General features: G+C 38.7%; 1 protein-coding gene across 5 annotated transcripts in view; it reads left to right on the top strand.

The window, feature by feature from the left end:
• Positions 1-15,368, top strand: part of herc2 (HECT and RLD domain containing E3 ubiquitin protein ligase 2) — a 245,126-nt gene that overhangs the window by 195,316 nt on the left and 34,442 nt on the right. For all 5 annotated transcript variants that reach the window (XM_087988361.1, XM_087988362.1, XM_087988360.1 and 2 more), the window contains 9 exons: positions 1,240-1,431; positions 2,844-2,997; positions 4,791-4,898; positions 8,153-8,284; positions 9,508-9,666; positions 9,763-9,881; positions 9,993-10,118; positions 11,614-11,769; positions 14,908-15,023. In XM_087988361.1, coding sequence (XP_087844487.1) covers positions 1,240-1,431; positions 2,844-2,997; positions 4,791-4,898; positions 8,153-8,284; positions 9,508-9,666; positions 9,763-9,881; positions 9,993-10,118; positions 11,614-11,769; positions 14,908-15,023 — 1,262 coding nt within the window. The remainder of the gene's footprint in view (positions 1-1,239; positions 1,432-2,843; positions 2,998-4,790; positions 4,899-8,152; positions 8,285-9,507; positions 9,667-9,762; positions 9,882-9,992; positions 10,119-11,613; positions 11,770-14,907; positions 15,024-15,368) is intronic.

Genomic DNA, 15,368 nt, shown 5'->3' with positions numbered 1-15,368 from the left:
GACAACATCGACCACAACACCACACAACCTCTGCAAGACATGTCAGACCATTAACACTTGTGAACACCGTATCACTTGTGACTCGGCCTCTGTGTCTATCTTATATGCTGCAGGCAAGGATTTCCTGAGGCATGGTATATTGGTGAGACCATGCAGATGCTTTGATAATGGATGAATGGACACCATGCAACAATTGCCAGACAGCAATGCTTCCTCCCAGTTGGAGAACACTTCAGCCGTCCAGGACATTCAGTTTCTGATCTTCAGGTAAGCATCCTCCACGGTGGAATCCAAGATACACAATGCAGAATCGACAAGCAAAAACTGATAGTCAAGTTCCATATCCATGAAGATAGCCTCAACCGTGATCTTGGGTTCATGTCGAGCTGCATGTAGCCTCACCATACTGTTCTGTATCTGTAAAATCTTCCTTACTGCCCTGTTTTGACAGTCACCTTGATAAATTATGACCTACCTTAATTAGTTTGTATAGTTTTGGATTGCTTATTAATTTGGTTATTCCAGTCATTTAGTTTGCCTCCAGCACCACCTTAATTTTAATTTTTGTAATTATTTTGCTGCTTCATTAAATCAGTTTATAGATCATCCCTTTGCATAATATTCAGCTGTTGATACTTTACTCACACCGTCTGACACGCTTGGTCACCTGCAGAGACTTATTATTCGACACTCCACTCATACTAGTTGTCTGATCTTTTGATCTCTTTATCCTTGATCTTTCTGCCCCTAAATTCTGTGTCTGTGTGCTCTTCTTTCTCACTGCATCTGATGAAGGAGCTGCGCTTCGAAAGCTTGTGATTTCAAATAAACCTGTTGGACTATAAACTGGTATCATGTGACTTCTGACTCTCTCAGTCTTGATCTTTGACTGCTGCCCCATGTTGAACAAGTCTCATGCAGCCTGTGACTCAGACGAGTTAATATTGTCAGCTTTTGATAAGCAAGAGATTCTTGATATCTCCCTCTGAACTCTTGCTAAAGGAAGAACAAGTATGTGACGGCTCTAAATAGGACAATGGACTGCAGTTTAACTATTAACGATCAATCTCACTTTAAGCTGTCCCTTCATAAAATGGCAGATATGGCAAATAAATTTGAGTGATGAATAAATTGTTATTTTAAACATTTTTGTCTGTTACATCTTTTCAAGAAAAGTGCAAAATTTTCATTTTATTCCAACCTTCGGATAAAAATAATGTTTTCCTTTTATGACAAAAGGATTCAGAAAACCAGACAAAGTCATCTGGGCCAGAGCCACAGCACCTAGATGAATTTACAAGTCTACTTGTACCAGATGACACTCGAGTAATGGTTGATTTGTTGAAGTTAGCTGTGTCGAATCGTGCTGGTGAAAAAGGCAAAGATGTCTTGTCAGCTGTGCTTTCAGCCATGGGCACTGCCTACCCCCAGGTAAATACAAATACTTTAAAACTATCAAACCAAAGGCACAGTTCAATACCTAGTAAGCATAATGATTCTTTTCCACTATGAGCTTTGAATGTGCCGAATGGGATATTAACTTATGAATTCACATCGCTGTTCTAATGATTGGATTAGTTTGTTTCATCAAAGTAGCTGATTGACTTTCTTAAAATAAAACATGAAGACACAAATGTGTTAAGCTGTTGTATGCCTAACATGCACTAATTTCAAATTGATTTAGGAAATCCTGCCTTTGGAAAGTTAAATTACCAGATACAGAGGAACCTGAATTATCTGGCACTCGATTATCCAAATTTCAGATGATCCAGCAAGTTTGCAAGGTCCCAGTGTTATCTGGTATTCGATTATCCAAACCTTCGATTATCTGACAAAATACTCTCCGCCCATGTTGTTCAGATAATTGAGGTTCCTCTGTATGCCTTTTTCAGGATAGCCTATTATGTAAAGTATTAGAAACAACGATATAAACTTGTTTCTGTTCCAACCTCCTTACATGAAGGATAAAGAGAGAACTCAATCTTTTCTTATTATTAAATCAACTTGGACAATATCTCTTAAATTCTGCTGAAGCTTTTTGCCTTATTTTTGTCCCTTTTTTTTATCATCAAAAACAGCAACTTCTGCTACAGTGCCATGAGTGACAACTGTCTGCCATTATGTTGCCCAGTGGTCATTTTGTATGCAGACCTTTTCCCTCATTGAACATATCCAATAATCTTTACTGATGAAGGATGGAATTGACAATTAGTGATTCTTCATTTCATCCTGATTTTGGCATTTGTTAAGTGTCTTGTCAAATGAAAGCAGTCATTCTAACAAATTTATGTTAGAAAAGATTTATGAGTTGGATATGTGATGTCTAAAACATAATGTTTGGCTGACACTAATGATACCATTTAATGATTGCTTGCCGACATCAAATGAAAAATTGAGGACAAGTTGAAGGTTGACTAAATTTGTAATATTAAATAAGATCCATGAGCTGATACAAACTGGATGCTATACATTGTTGTGCTTGTATAACAGTTTCTCATACAAACCTCAATGTTGTAATCAAGAGAATTAATCTGTGTCGTTGTCTTTTTTGTCTCATTATTAAAATGCTTTTTATGAAATTTGCTTTTCAATATATTAAATTTTCAAAAATTAAACATTTGAAGAATTGCATATTGTTTCTCAACTATATCAGTGAAAATATGATTGTATATTCGAAAATAAAATGTTTAGCCTTTATAATAATGTATTGGGGTCACTGTTATCTGTAATGTTTAAGGCAAGCATTCATAACATTTATTCCCAGATGGGCATTTCTCACTTAATTCAAATTTATTATTGGTTCATGCCCTATATGTTTTCCTCTTTTGTGTTATACTCTGCAGGTGGCTGACATGTTGTTGGAACTATGTGTGACTGAGTTGGAAGATGTGGCCTCTGATTCTCAAAGTGGGCGCCATTCTCCTCAGCCAGTGATAGTGGAAAGCAGTCATCCATATACTGATGACACATCTACCAGTGGGACAGTGAAAATACCAGGTATCTACCTCATGCAAGTATGTCACCAATGTACCATGCTCAGTCACATATTCCTCGGCACTTTTCCATACTTGGAATTGTTGCAAATGTGAGGATTATGAGATCTTGTATTTTTTGATTAGACCGAGGGAAAAGAAATAGGAAAATTTGAGGAATGGAGGAATCAGCTAACTTGTTTTAAGTTTTTCCTGAAAACAATCCCGAATTGCATGGTTGTTAAAGATTAAAAGGGACCTCAGGTTGTTTCATTGGGAATAAATTATACTAGGTTCACACTTGAAGATAAAGTTGAAATTATCTGTGCTGACAGATGATTAGTCAGACTAAGACTCAGCCCAGCAATCTTTGTCCTAGGGGGATATTAAAACTTTTTGGTTTTATAAAGATTTATACGTTGACTGCTTGTTTAATTTTCAGGTGGAATAGAGTTTGGGTAGAACTTAAAAGATGATGATTAGATTATGTTTATGATACAAGACTGATATGATTCATATTTTCATGGAGATGGACTTTTAGGAAGGAAGGTTACACAGAAAGCCATTAGAGGTTTGGAATATTAGGTTCTTCTAGAACTATCCTGGGATTTCAGAGCCAAGTCAGTTTTTCGTGAGAAAGAGGAGCAGACAGAAGTGCTAAGTTTTTAGCGTTCACTCTGTAGGAGTGAACTCAAACTTGGATTGGGGTTAGAAGCTACAAATCTTGGAAAAGAAAAGAACAGAAATAAATGCTTGGGAGACCTGATGATCACCTTGCACTGGTTCAGGGATGATTAAATGTCTGCTTAAGGGGCAGTGTGAAATATAATCCAGGAGTAGGATTTTGTGTTAGAAATAAAGTGAAAAAGCTCAGTTCTGCAATCCCTGTGCAGAGGGAATTTTGTGTACAGTGTTTAAGGTGACCAAGAAAGCATATGGCATACTTACCTTCATCTGTCAGGGCATAGTGTATAAACATTAGCATGTTGTGTTGCAGCTGTATAGAACTTTAGGAAGATAACATTTGTAATGTTGTGTACAATTCTGGAAGGATGTGGAGGCTTTGAAGAGGGTCTAGGAAAGGTTTACCGGGAGCATATAGCTTTGGAGCATATAGCTATGAAAGATTGGGAAAAAATTGGTTTGTTTTCACTTGAACTTTGGAGTCTGAGGGGCAACTTGATAGAAGTTTACAAAATTGAGAGAGGCAAGGATGAAGGGATAATTGGAGTCTTTCTCCCAGGGTGGAAATGTCAGTTACTGGAGGACATAGGTTTATGTGCAACGTTCATGAGTACAAGGGGGAAAGTTTAAAGGAGATGTGAAAGCAAGTTTTTTTTATTACATAGAGGGTGGTAAGTGCTTGGAATGCACTGCCAGAGGAGGTGGTAGAAACAGATACAATAGCAATGTTTAAGAGGATCTTGCCAGATATATGAATTGGCAGGGAATAGGGGGGTATAGACTGCATGGAGGCAAAAGGCTTTCAGCTTAGAAAGATGTCATGTGTTGGTGCAGTTTCAGTGGGCTGAAGGGCCTATTCCTGTGCTGTATAGTTTTTGGTTCTTCTTTGTAATTTTTTAAGTAGAAGTTGTTTGTTGACACAGTTTATCCAATGGTGATTTTAGTCTGTTTGTTACAGTATTAGCCTAAGTGTAAAGTCTTGTCATCCTTTCAGCTACTCGCTTGAAGCTCAAATTTTTTCTTGGTCTCTAGGTAGATGATAGCAGAATGAATAACTAATCTGCAGAAGGGAAAGCTAAGACATGCGGGCAGATAACTATTTTTCTTCTTGAAGATGCTTTGCATGTTTTTTAGGTGCTGAAGGTCTTCGAGTAGAATTTGACAGGCAGTGCTCCACAGAGCGTCGTCACGACCCATTAACCATAATGGATGGCGCCAACCGGATAGTGTCTGTCCGATCAGGTAATAACTTCTGTGGATTTAAAATGTTTTCACATTCATGTGATCTTTTCTATTGTGATGGCTGCAATGTTAAATTAATGGTATCTATAAAACTGGTTTCCTTTCCCCTTGATGTAGATAAATTCTTCGTATTTTGTTTACTGTTAATGCATTTGAGTTGCTTCCAAAGTTTAGTGTACAAAGATTTATGGTATCAATTGAAGCTTCCAGGTGTCTCATCCTCTGAAATAACCAGAAACGTTTCCTTCTATAATTCACCATCTGTGTCTGGATATTTTTGTGTCTATAATATGCTGTATAAGTGCACATTATTATTCACCCTTGCCTTTGCATGTCCATTTCCTTTCTTGATCCTTTCATTTCCCTATTGTCACGTAGCATTCTTGGCAGATTATAGACCAATTAGTTGTTTTACTGCTGAGCTGCATGCAGTAGGCCCCACCTAGTTTGACTATTGTGGTGTCTTCAGGCTAATAAGATCATTAGAAATAAGAACAGGAGTAAGCTATTCAGCCCCTTAGAACCTGCTTGTCATTCAGTCAGATTATGGCTGATCCAACATTGCTCAAGGCCACTTCTCTGCCCTTTCTCTATAACAGTGGATTCCACTGCTGATCAAGAATCTATCTCAGCCTTGAAAGTACACAAGGAGAGTGGCCCCACAGCTCTCTGTCATTAGGAGTTACAAAGATACTCAACTCTCTGAGAAGAAATTCCTCCTTCTCTCGGTCTTAAATTGGTGCTTCTTTTTTCTGATACTATGCTGTCTGATCCCAGACTCTGCCATGATGGGAAACATGCTCTCAGCATTTACCCCGTCAAACCCCTTAAAAATCCAATGCATTTCAATAAGATCACCTCTTGTTCTTCAAATTCCAGTGTAACATTGAAATTATGATGTAGAGAGCTTAAATGAAATCTCTGTGATGCAGGTGTGTTCTAGAGCCATTAATGAAGAAGTAAAACTGCAATCTTGTGGCTCATTTTTCATGTTTTTTTCCACGTTTGTTTGCTCATGTCAACAACTGTAGGTAGTAGGAAGTGCCAATATTTTGATTTTCCCCTCTTAATGAAATCTTGTTTCAAAAGAAATTAACTACTGTCAAAATTTGAGGGATGATTATTCAAAAATTTATATCTACCTTGTACTTTAATAAAGTTATATTCTGCTGTTCTATCATGCATAACTTTATACCTTACATAGAACATTACAGTGCAGTACAGGCCCTTTGGCCCACGATGTTGCACCGACCTGTGGAACCGATCTGAAGCCTATCCTACACTATTTCATTTTCATCCATATGTTTATCCAATGACTATTTAAATGCCCTTAAAGTTGGCGAGTCTACTACTGTTGCAGGCAGGGCGTTCCACACCCTTATTACTCTGAGTAAAAAAACTACCTCTGACATCTGTTTTGTATCTATCACCCCTCAATTTAAAGCTATGTCTCCTCATGCCAACCACCACCATCTGAGGAAAAAGGCTCACTGTCCACCTTATCTAACCTTCTTATTATCCTGTGTCTCAATTAAGTCACCTCTCAACCTTCTTCTCTCTAACCAAAACAACATTTAGTCCCTCAGCTTTTCCTCATAAGACCTTCCCTCCATACCAGGCAACATCTAGGAAATCTCCTCTGAACTCTTTCCAAAGCTCCCACATCCTTATAATGTGGTGACCAGAACTGTACGCAATACTCCAATTGCGGCCGCACCAGAGTTTTGTACAGCTGCAGCATGACCTCGTGGCTCCAAAGCTCTATCCCTCTACCAATAAAAGCTAACACAGCATATGCCTTCTTAATAACCCTATCAACCGAGGTGGCAACTATCAGGGATCTGTGTACATGGACGCTGAGATCTCTCAGCTCATCTGCACAACTAAGAGTCTTACCATTAGCCCAGTACTCCTCATTCCTGTTGCTCCTTCCAAAGCTAATCATCTCACACTTTTCTGCATTAAACTCCATTTGCCACCTCTCAGCCCAGCTCTGCAGCTTAGTTATGTCCCTCTGTAACCTGCAGCATCCTTCAGTAGTATCAACAACTCCACCGACCTTAGTGTCATACGCAAATTTGCTAACCCATCCTTCTACGCCTTTACCTAGGTTATTTATAAATATGACAAACAGCAGTGGCCCTAAAACAGATCCTTGCGGTACGCCACTATTAACTGAACTCCAGGATGAACGTTTCCCATCAACCATCACCCTTTGTCTTCTTTCAGCTAGCTAATTTCTGATCCAAACTGTTAAATCACCCTCATTCCCATGCTTCTATATTTTGTGCAATAGCCTATTGTGGAGAACCTTGTCAAATGCCATAGTGAAATCCATATACACCACATCAACCGCTTTATCCTCATCCACCTGTTTGGTCACCATCTGAAAGAACCCAATAAGGTTTGAGAGGCACAACGTACCCTTCTCAAAACAGTGTTGACTATCCTGAATCAATTTATTCCTTTCGAGACGATTATAAGTCCTATCTCTTGTAACCTTTTCCAACATTGTGCCCACAACTGAAGTAAGGCTCGCTGGTCTGTAATTACCAGGGTTGTCTGTACTCCTGTGCGTGGAGTCCGAGGAGACAGGGGAAGTGCTAAATGAATATTTTTTGTCAGTATTCACACTGGAAAAAGACAATGTTGTCTAGGAGAATACTGAAATACAGGCTACTAGACTAGATGGGATTGAGGTTCACAAGGAGGTGGTGTTAGCAATTCTGGAAAGCGTGAAAATGGACAAGTCCCCTGGGCCGGATGGGATTTGTCCAGGATTCTCTGGGAAGCCAGGGAAGAGATTGCAGAACCTTTAGCTTTGATCTTTATGTTGTCATTGTCTACAGGAATTGTGCCAGAAGACTGGAGGATAGCAAATGTTGTCCCCTTGTTCAAGAAGGGGAGTAGAGACAACTTTGGTAATTATAGACTAGTGAGCCTTAATTCAGTTGTGGGTAAAGTATTGGAAAAGGTTATAAGAGAAAGTTATGATTTATACCGTTAGGACAATTTGTAAATGGAAAAGAGTAAATCTGAATATAGTGTAAAAGTTCATCAAAATAAAGTGTATCCACAGAAACTGTGATGGGAAATTTAAGAAAAACATGAATAATAATTCCATCGGCTACAAAGCTTTTCTGAATATAAGGCAGCAAATCACGCAATATGCATAGATAGTTGGTGGGTGTCTTATGGTATAAATTGTGACCCATTTGTATTTTAGTTGCACAATTTTACATTGGTTGTTGCAGGTCGAGAGTGGTCTGACTGGTCTAGTGAACTGAGAATTCCTGGTGATGAGCTAAAGTGGAAGTTTACCAGTGATGGTTCTGTGAATGGCTGGGGATGGCGATTTACAGTGTATCCCATAATGCCTGCTGCAGGTAATGTATGCTTGTGTGTTTTTTGTAAGACCGAGTATTTTGATAAGGAAACTGAGCAACACCAGAAGCAAAGCTTTATTGCATTTTTAAAACATTTTGTTGCACATTGCAGAATGCTTTTTACAGAAATTGAAAATCAGTGGTACATTTGAAGGGTTCAAATATTCAGATGCAGAAAGATTATAGCATGGAAGGAGGCCATTGTACATCATGTCTGTCGGTTGAAAGAGCTATTTGATCTGATTCTCAAGTGAAAGCAAAATACTGTGAATGCTAGGGAAACGCAGCAGGTCTGATGGTGTCTTTGGAGTGAGAAACAGAGTTAGCGCTTTGAACCCAGTATGACTCTTTCCATAATTTGAAATGTTATCTCTGTTTCTGTCTCCATGGATGCTGCTAGATGTGCTGGGTTTCTGCAGAATTCTCTGTTTGATCTTGTCTAACATCCCCAATTCTTTCTCTTGTCGTAAATGGCATCTCAAGCAGAATTTGTGTGACTCCAATTCCACAGTAATGCAATTGACTCTGAATTACCCTCTGAAAGGCGTAGTCTGCCACTAAGTTGAAGGGCAATTAGGGATAGGTAACAAACATCAGCCATGACACTGATGCCCACATTCCATGGAAAAATTGAGGAATCACATGGAAACTTTTCAAAATTGTGCAGTCTGTGTTGCTGTCAGAAGCTTAGAACTGAATCCTGTCTTTTATTTATTACTCTATAAAAGGCATGGTGATGCCTATTTTGTCCTCCATGTCAGAGAATTTTTATATTGTTTAGAGTTCTGAAGAACGGTCATGGTTTGTGGTTTTTTCAATGGTTCAGCACTGTCCATTAGTAATGCAACTAAGAAATGCACTACCTTCCGGTCAAAATATAAGAAGAAAGATTGGAGTACTTCTCGAGAACAATCCATTTGCTAGATAACCAAATCACCATCACCACCACCTATTTTGGGATTCTTTGACATTTGTTCTTGATGTGATAGTTGAGATCAAAGACTTCATTGTGAAGAATGATAAGACTCAAACTTGTACATCTCTCCATGTATCCTATTGATCTGTGGCACAACTTTCGTAATATGGATTTGTTTAATAAAGTAACAATAATTTATAATTGTAATATGAAATGTTTCTGAAAAGACCTGTTTGATTTCATTTTGTCAAGTTTGATTTTTGTTTTGCTGTAATCATTCTCTCAATTTTTAAAATATTTGAACCAGGCCCTAAAGATCTTCTGTCAGATCGGTGCATCTTGTCATGTCCTTCAATGGATTTAGTTACCTGCCTGCTAGATTTCCGATTAAGCTTTGCATCAAACAGAAGTATTGTGCCTCGTTTAGCTGCTTCTTTGGCAGCTTGTGCTCAGCTAAGTGCACTCGGTAAGCATCAAAAGATGTAGTGACGAAGAGAATTTTCATTTTTCAGCCATTATTGCGTCTGATGTGCTTATGATTTTTATTTCCTTTATATAAAAGCTGCTAGTCACAGAATGTGGGCCTTGCAGAGACTGCGCAAACTTCTAACCACGGAGTTTGGTCAGACCATAAACATCAATAGGCTTCTTGGGGACAGTGATGGAGAACCACGATCTTTGGTATAGTAACAACCTATTTAAAGATGTGTATTAAGTTTATTTGCTCATTGCTAGATATTTAAAGAAGAAATAGTGGTGTTACTTGCTCACTTTGAACAGTTTTCCTTTCAGAGCTTTACTGGGACTGCTTTAGCTGCATTAGTCAAAGGTCTTCCAGAGGCTTTGCAGCGTCAGTACGAATATGAAGATCCCATAGTAAGAGGGGGAAAACAGCTCCTTCACAGCCCATTCTTCAAGGTAATAATTTTGTTTTGATGTATTTATTTAGAACCGGAGTACTTTGAAGTCCAGATTGAAAAGTAAATGTTTTACGAATTTTATCAGATGTGAGCTCACTTAATGATAAAGGTACAAGTAGAAGGACCTCAAAACAAAAACCAAAAATTTCTGGAGAAACTCAGCAGGTCTGTTTGCAAAAGTTCGGATTAAGAGTCACTGGACTTGAAATGTTAACTTTGCTTTCTGTCCACAGATGCAGCTAGACCTACTGAGTTTCTCCATAAATATCTGGTTTTGTTCTTTAGCATCTGTAGTTCTTTGTTTTATTTTGTAGAATTTGACTGTTGACCTGTGTGAAATCAGCTGATCTCTGTGTACTAGGAGTTGCAACAATTGACCTTAGCTCTCCTGATTGCTGTCCATTATCATCAGCTTGGACTTCTGGAATGATGCACCATTGTTTAATTAAGTAATATTTTAAATAAAGCAGATGCCAGATTGCTATTCCAAAGTGTTGCATGCTTTTTAAAAAGCAACCTGAAAATTGGGTGACTAAGTTTTAATTCGAAGTGGACTTTGTTGTGTTTTGGGCAATTAGGGATTGACAAAGCCAGCAACACACTCATCCTGTGAATGAAATTTTTTAAATCTCAAAGTCCTATTTATAAGTTTTGTGCTTCCTACATGCTCCAGGGTCTGTCCAGCTTCCTATTTAGTGGATCCATGTAGACTGAGAGGAGCTGCAGTTGGACACGCTTCCTGCACACACAGTTGTAAGGGATGCTTGACTGTGCTCCCTAATCGCCCATATTTCACAGGAGGAGCACACCACTCCACTAACTACTATTACTACCCACTAATAACTAGTGGATTAAATTACCTTGCCTTACCATAATGCTGCTGGCCCAAAAGTAATCAATTTGTATTTACATACAATTTATGCAAAATTAGATTTTATATTTACATTGAATAGTAATCTTAAGAATCTTAGCTGCTAATAAACATTTTTTAATCAACAGTTGAAATATAACATTGTGTCTCTTGATATTAGAGCTCCCTAGGAAAACCACCATTAAGACCAAATTAGAAGGAATAAAGAAAGGGAGAACCTGCATTTGTAAAGCACTTTTCGACTTTTGGTTTTATGAAAGTACTTTTTAGCCCATTTAATACTGTTGAACGGTAGTCACTATTTACTGGAGGAAATGTAGCAGGCAATATGTCACAAAACAAGCTTTCATAGACACTAATATCATAATAGTGTTGTTTCTATCAAGACATGTTTGATGCACAAACTGTGAAACTTCACTTTTATTGTGATAGTGTTCCTTCTTCATCGATCCTTTGTTGGATTTAATTCTACAGTGTGGATGTAGGTGTCTGAAAGTTTACTCCAGTGTCCGTTCTTCACAGCTTGTCTGAACCCAGTCTAGTCCTCATGAGGTACATCGACAATCTTTATATAAAGATAGAATGTAATGAAATCTTAAGTGGTACTTTTTTTTTTTTGCAGGTTTTAGTTGCTCTGGCATGTGATTTAGAGCTTGACACTCTACCTTGCTGTGCTGAGACACACAAGTGGGCTTGGTTTAGAAGATACTGCATGGCCTTGAGAGTTGCTGTGGCTCTTGATAAGAGAACATCATTGCCAAGGCAGTTTCCTGAGGAGGTAATAAAGATTAAGATTAGCCAGCTCCACGATTTGGAAAATGTATCATGTTGACTGCCTGTAGATTATTCACTCTAGCAAATTAACTTGATGCCTCACATGCTCTGTCCTAGACTTCCAAACCTGAACTGGGTGGAAAACCTGACTCTTAATCCTTGGTCACCCACTTCTGTCTTGGTATATCTACCTTAACCATTTTCTTAACATTATTCATTGTAATAAGCAGTTGTCATTCCTTTATTCAAGAATCACTACAGATCAGGAAGGCTATTTGACATATCCAAATTCTTCGATCTAAAAAGGCACTCGTGGAAATTTACATAAAAGTTGTCTTAACGTGTTTTATATGCCAATGGTGTAATCAGTAGCTGATTATTTCATTCTTTATGGGTTAAAATGGAGATGTGTTTAATGAATCCCACTGTAGTGGAAAACTGGATGCCTGATCCATCTCACTATAGGAGAGCTATGCATCACTCCCCCATAGAGCCATTTGACTCTGAGCCCTCTGGTCTTCGGTACTTCAGAGATGGAATCCAGTGATGTGACTTTCCTGTTTCTGTTATAGTGGGGCTGTACAGCATTGAGAAGGGGGTCACTGCTGAATGTCAACCGCATTGCCCTTGCCTCCCTTCTCCTAACCCTCTCCCTCTCCATAACCTGTCAGGCACTTAATTCCAATTTCACTTCCCTTCTGAAGCCATTTGCGTTTCTTGCTGATACTTCAGCCAGTATGAGCCCACATCTGTGCCATTAAATCCCACTCATGGAGAATTGTATCAAAGAATGAACCTTGTCTTTTTCAGTTATATAGAAATCTTTTTGAATAAGTTTGTTAATTCTGTGAATGAATCATAATTATCAAAGGGCAGACAGTGTTGTTGTGGTAAATTTGCTGTACTAGTAATCCAGAATTCCAGGCTAATGTTCCAGGAACATGGATTTGGTCCCAGGATGGAAATTTGAATTCTGGAATAAAAAGCTAGCCCAATGACTTGTAACTAGTGTAGATTGTTCTAAAAACCCTTCTGTTCACAAATGCCATCCTTATCTGATCTGGCCTACATGTAATTCCAGACCCATAGCAATGTGATTGCTTCCTAACTGTCCTCTGGATAGTTAGGGATAAGCCGTAAGTGCTGGCCTAACCAGTTATGCTCCCATTCATGGATACATCTTTTAAAATTATTGCAATGTTTCTACATCATTATATTCCTATTCTTCAGTGGATTTGTCAATACTAGTCATTGACGAAAGGTCAGGAATCTTCATCCTGATCTTGTTATTCCACTTACCAAAATTCAAAAATGTTTACCAAACTTAGTTTTTAAATTCTCATCATTTGGCTAATCAACCCTTTGCTGATAGCTATGTAATATATAAAAAAAAAAATGGGGTCATCCACTTTGGTAGGAAGAACAGATGTGCAGAGTATTTTGTAAATAGCAAAAGGTCTGAAAGAATAGATGAACAGAGGAACTTGGGTGTCCTTGTCAATAAATTCACTGAAGGCTATCGTAGCTGCAGCAAGCTATTCAAAAGGCTAATGGAATATACACTTTTATCACAACAGGCTTTGAGTAAAGGAGTAGTACTTCAGGATGTAGGTTTGCTCACTGAGCTGGAAGGTTCATGTTCAGACATTTCATCATCATACTAGGTAACATCATCAGTGAGCCTTTGGATGAAGCACAGGTGGCATGGCCTGCTTTCTATTTATGGGATTAGGTTTCCTTGGGCTGGTGACATCACTTCCTGTTCTTTTCCTCAGGGTTTGGAAATGCCATTTCCTATGATGTCATTTCCTGTTTTTTTCCCTCGGGGTGGTAAATGGGATCCAAGTCAATGTGTTTGTTGATAGAGTTCCAGTTGGAATGCCATGGTTCTAGGAATTCTCGTGTGTCTCTCTGTTTGACTTGTCCTAGAGTGGATGTGTTGTCCCAGTTGAAGTGGTGTCCTTCGTCATGTGCTTGTAAGGATACTAGTGAGAGTGGGTCGTGTCTTTTTGTGGCTAGTTGATGTTCATGTATCCTGGTGGCTAGTTTTCTGCCAGTTTGTCCAATGTAGTGTTTGTTACAGTTCTTGCAAGGTATTTTGTAAATGGCAATAGACACAAATGACATTGGGACAAGCCAAACAGAGACATGCACGAGAATTCCAGGACGCATGGCATTCCAACCAGAATTCTATCAACAAACACATTGACTTGGATTCCATTTACCACCCCCTGAGGAAAAAAAAGGAAATGACATCAACACAGGAAATGACATTTCCAAATCCTGAGAAAAAGAACAGGAAATGACATCACCAACCCAGGGAAACCTAACCATATAAATAGAAAGCAGGCCATGCCACCAGTGCTTCATCCGGGGGCTCACCTAATGATATTACCTAGTATGGTGAAGAAACATCTGAAAAATAACCTTCCAGCTCAGTGAGCAAACCTACATACAGAACCTCAACCTGAGCTACAAATCTTCTCAAAACTCGCTAATAATACTTCAGTGGAGCTTCGTTTGCACAGGACTTTGGTTAGGATGCACCTAGAATACTGTGTACAGTTTGTTCTCCTTATCTCAATTTATTATTACTGTGGAGTGAGTATAACAAAGGTTTGTTCCCAGGACTATGCAGAGTTTGGGCAAACTGAGCCTGTCTACTCCAGAGTTTCAAAGCGTGAAACGTGATCTCATTGAAACTTCAAAAAAATGCTTAATGAGCTAGACAGGGTAAATGCAGATAAGAGTTTCCAGGTTGAGGAGCCTACAGCTAGAAGAAACAATTTAAGTACAAAGGAAATTACAATTGAGATGAAGCTTTCTTTTTACTCTGAATATAATAAATCTTCGTAATTCTCTACCCCAGAGGGTAATGCAAGCTCAGTCTTTGAGTATACTTAAAGCCGAGGGTAATGAGTTTGAGTACTGATGGCATACAGGATTCTGGGGATGGGCTAGGTAAAAGGCATTGAGGTATTCCATCAATTCTGATCGAGTTAAACAGCAGAACAGGCTCAATGGACTGAATGCTTATGTTTCTGGGAATAAGTGTTTTTGTTATACATCAACTGAAGCACAAAATTGGAAGGGTTTCAAACATAATTTCAGTCTCTCATAGCTTGTTTTGCATCTGGTACAGGTGGCAAAAAAAATCCGTGAATTAATGACTGAGAATGAAAATATGGATGTACTTCACGAGAACCATGACATTTTTAAAAGAGAGCAAGATGAACAACTTGTTCAGTGGGTTAACAGGTATGAAGCCCATACTGTCATTTTTTAATTGCCTGTAGAGCGTACAGTATTCAGTTACGATATGTTGTTGTGACTTTATTTTGCCTCTGAATAAATGCCAAAAACAAAATTCCTTTAAAATTTTTGTATGATGCTTCCCTACTCCATTCAATGAAATCTAACAATGGCAGCATAGTTTACTAGGGGAAAGTGAGGACTGCAGATGCTGGAGATCAGAGACCAAGAGTGTGGTGCTGGAAAAGCACAACCGTTCAGGCAGCATCCGAGGAGCAGGAGAATCGACGTTTCGAGCATAAGCCCTTCATCAGACATGAGTATTCCTGATGAAGGACTTATGCTCGAAAT

The sequence above is a fragment of the Chiloscyllium plagiosum genome, unplaced genomic scaffold, assembly GCF_037043375.1.
Source record: "Chiloscyllium plagiosum isolate Xiang-an unplaced genomic scaffold, Cpla_swu_hap1 HiC_scaffold_6, whole genome shotgun sequence".
Classification (NCBI taxonomy): domain Eukaryota; kingdom Metazoa; phylum Chordata; class Chondrichthyes; order Orectolobiformes; family Hemiscylliidae; genus Chiloscyllium; species Chiloscyllium plagiosum.
Note: the sequence above shows the minus strand (reverse complement) of the source record. Positions and strands in the feature narration are given on the sequence as shown.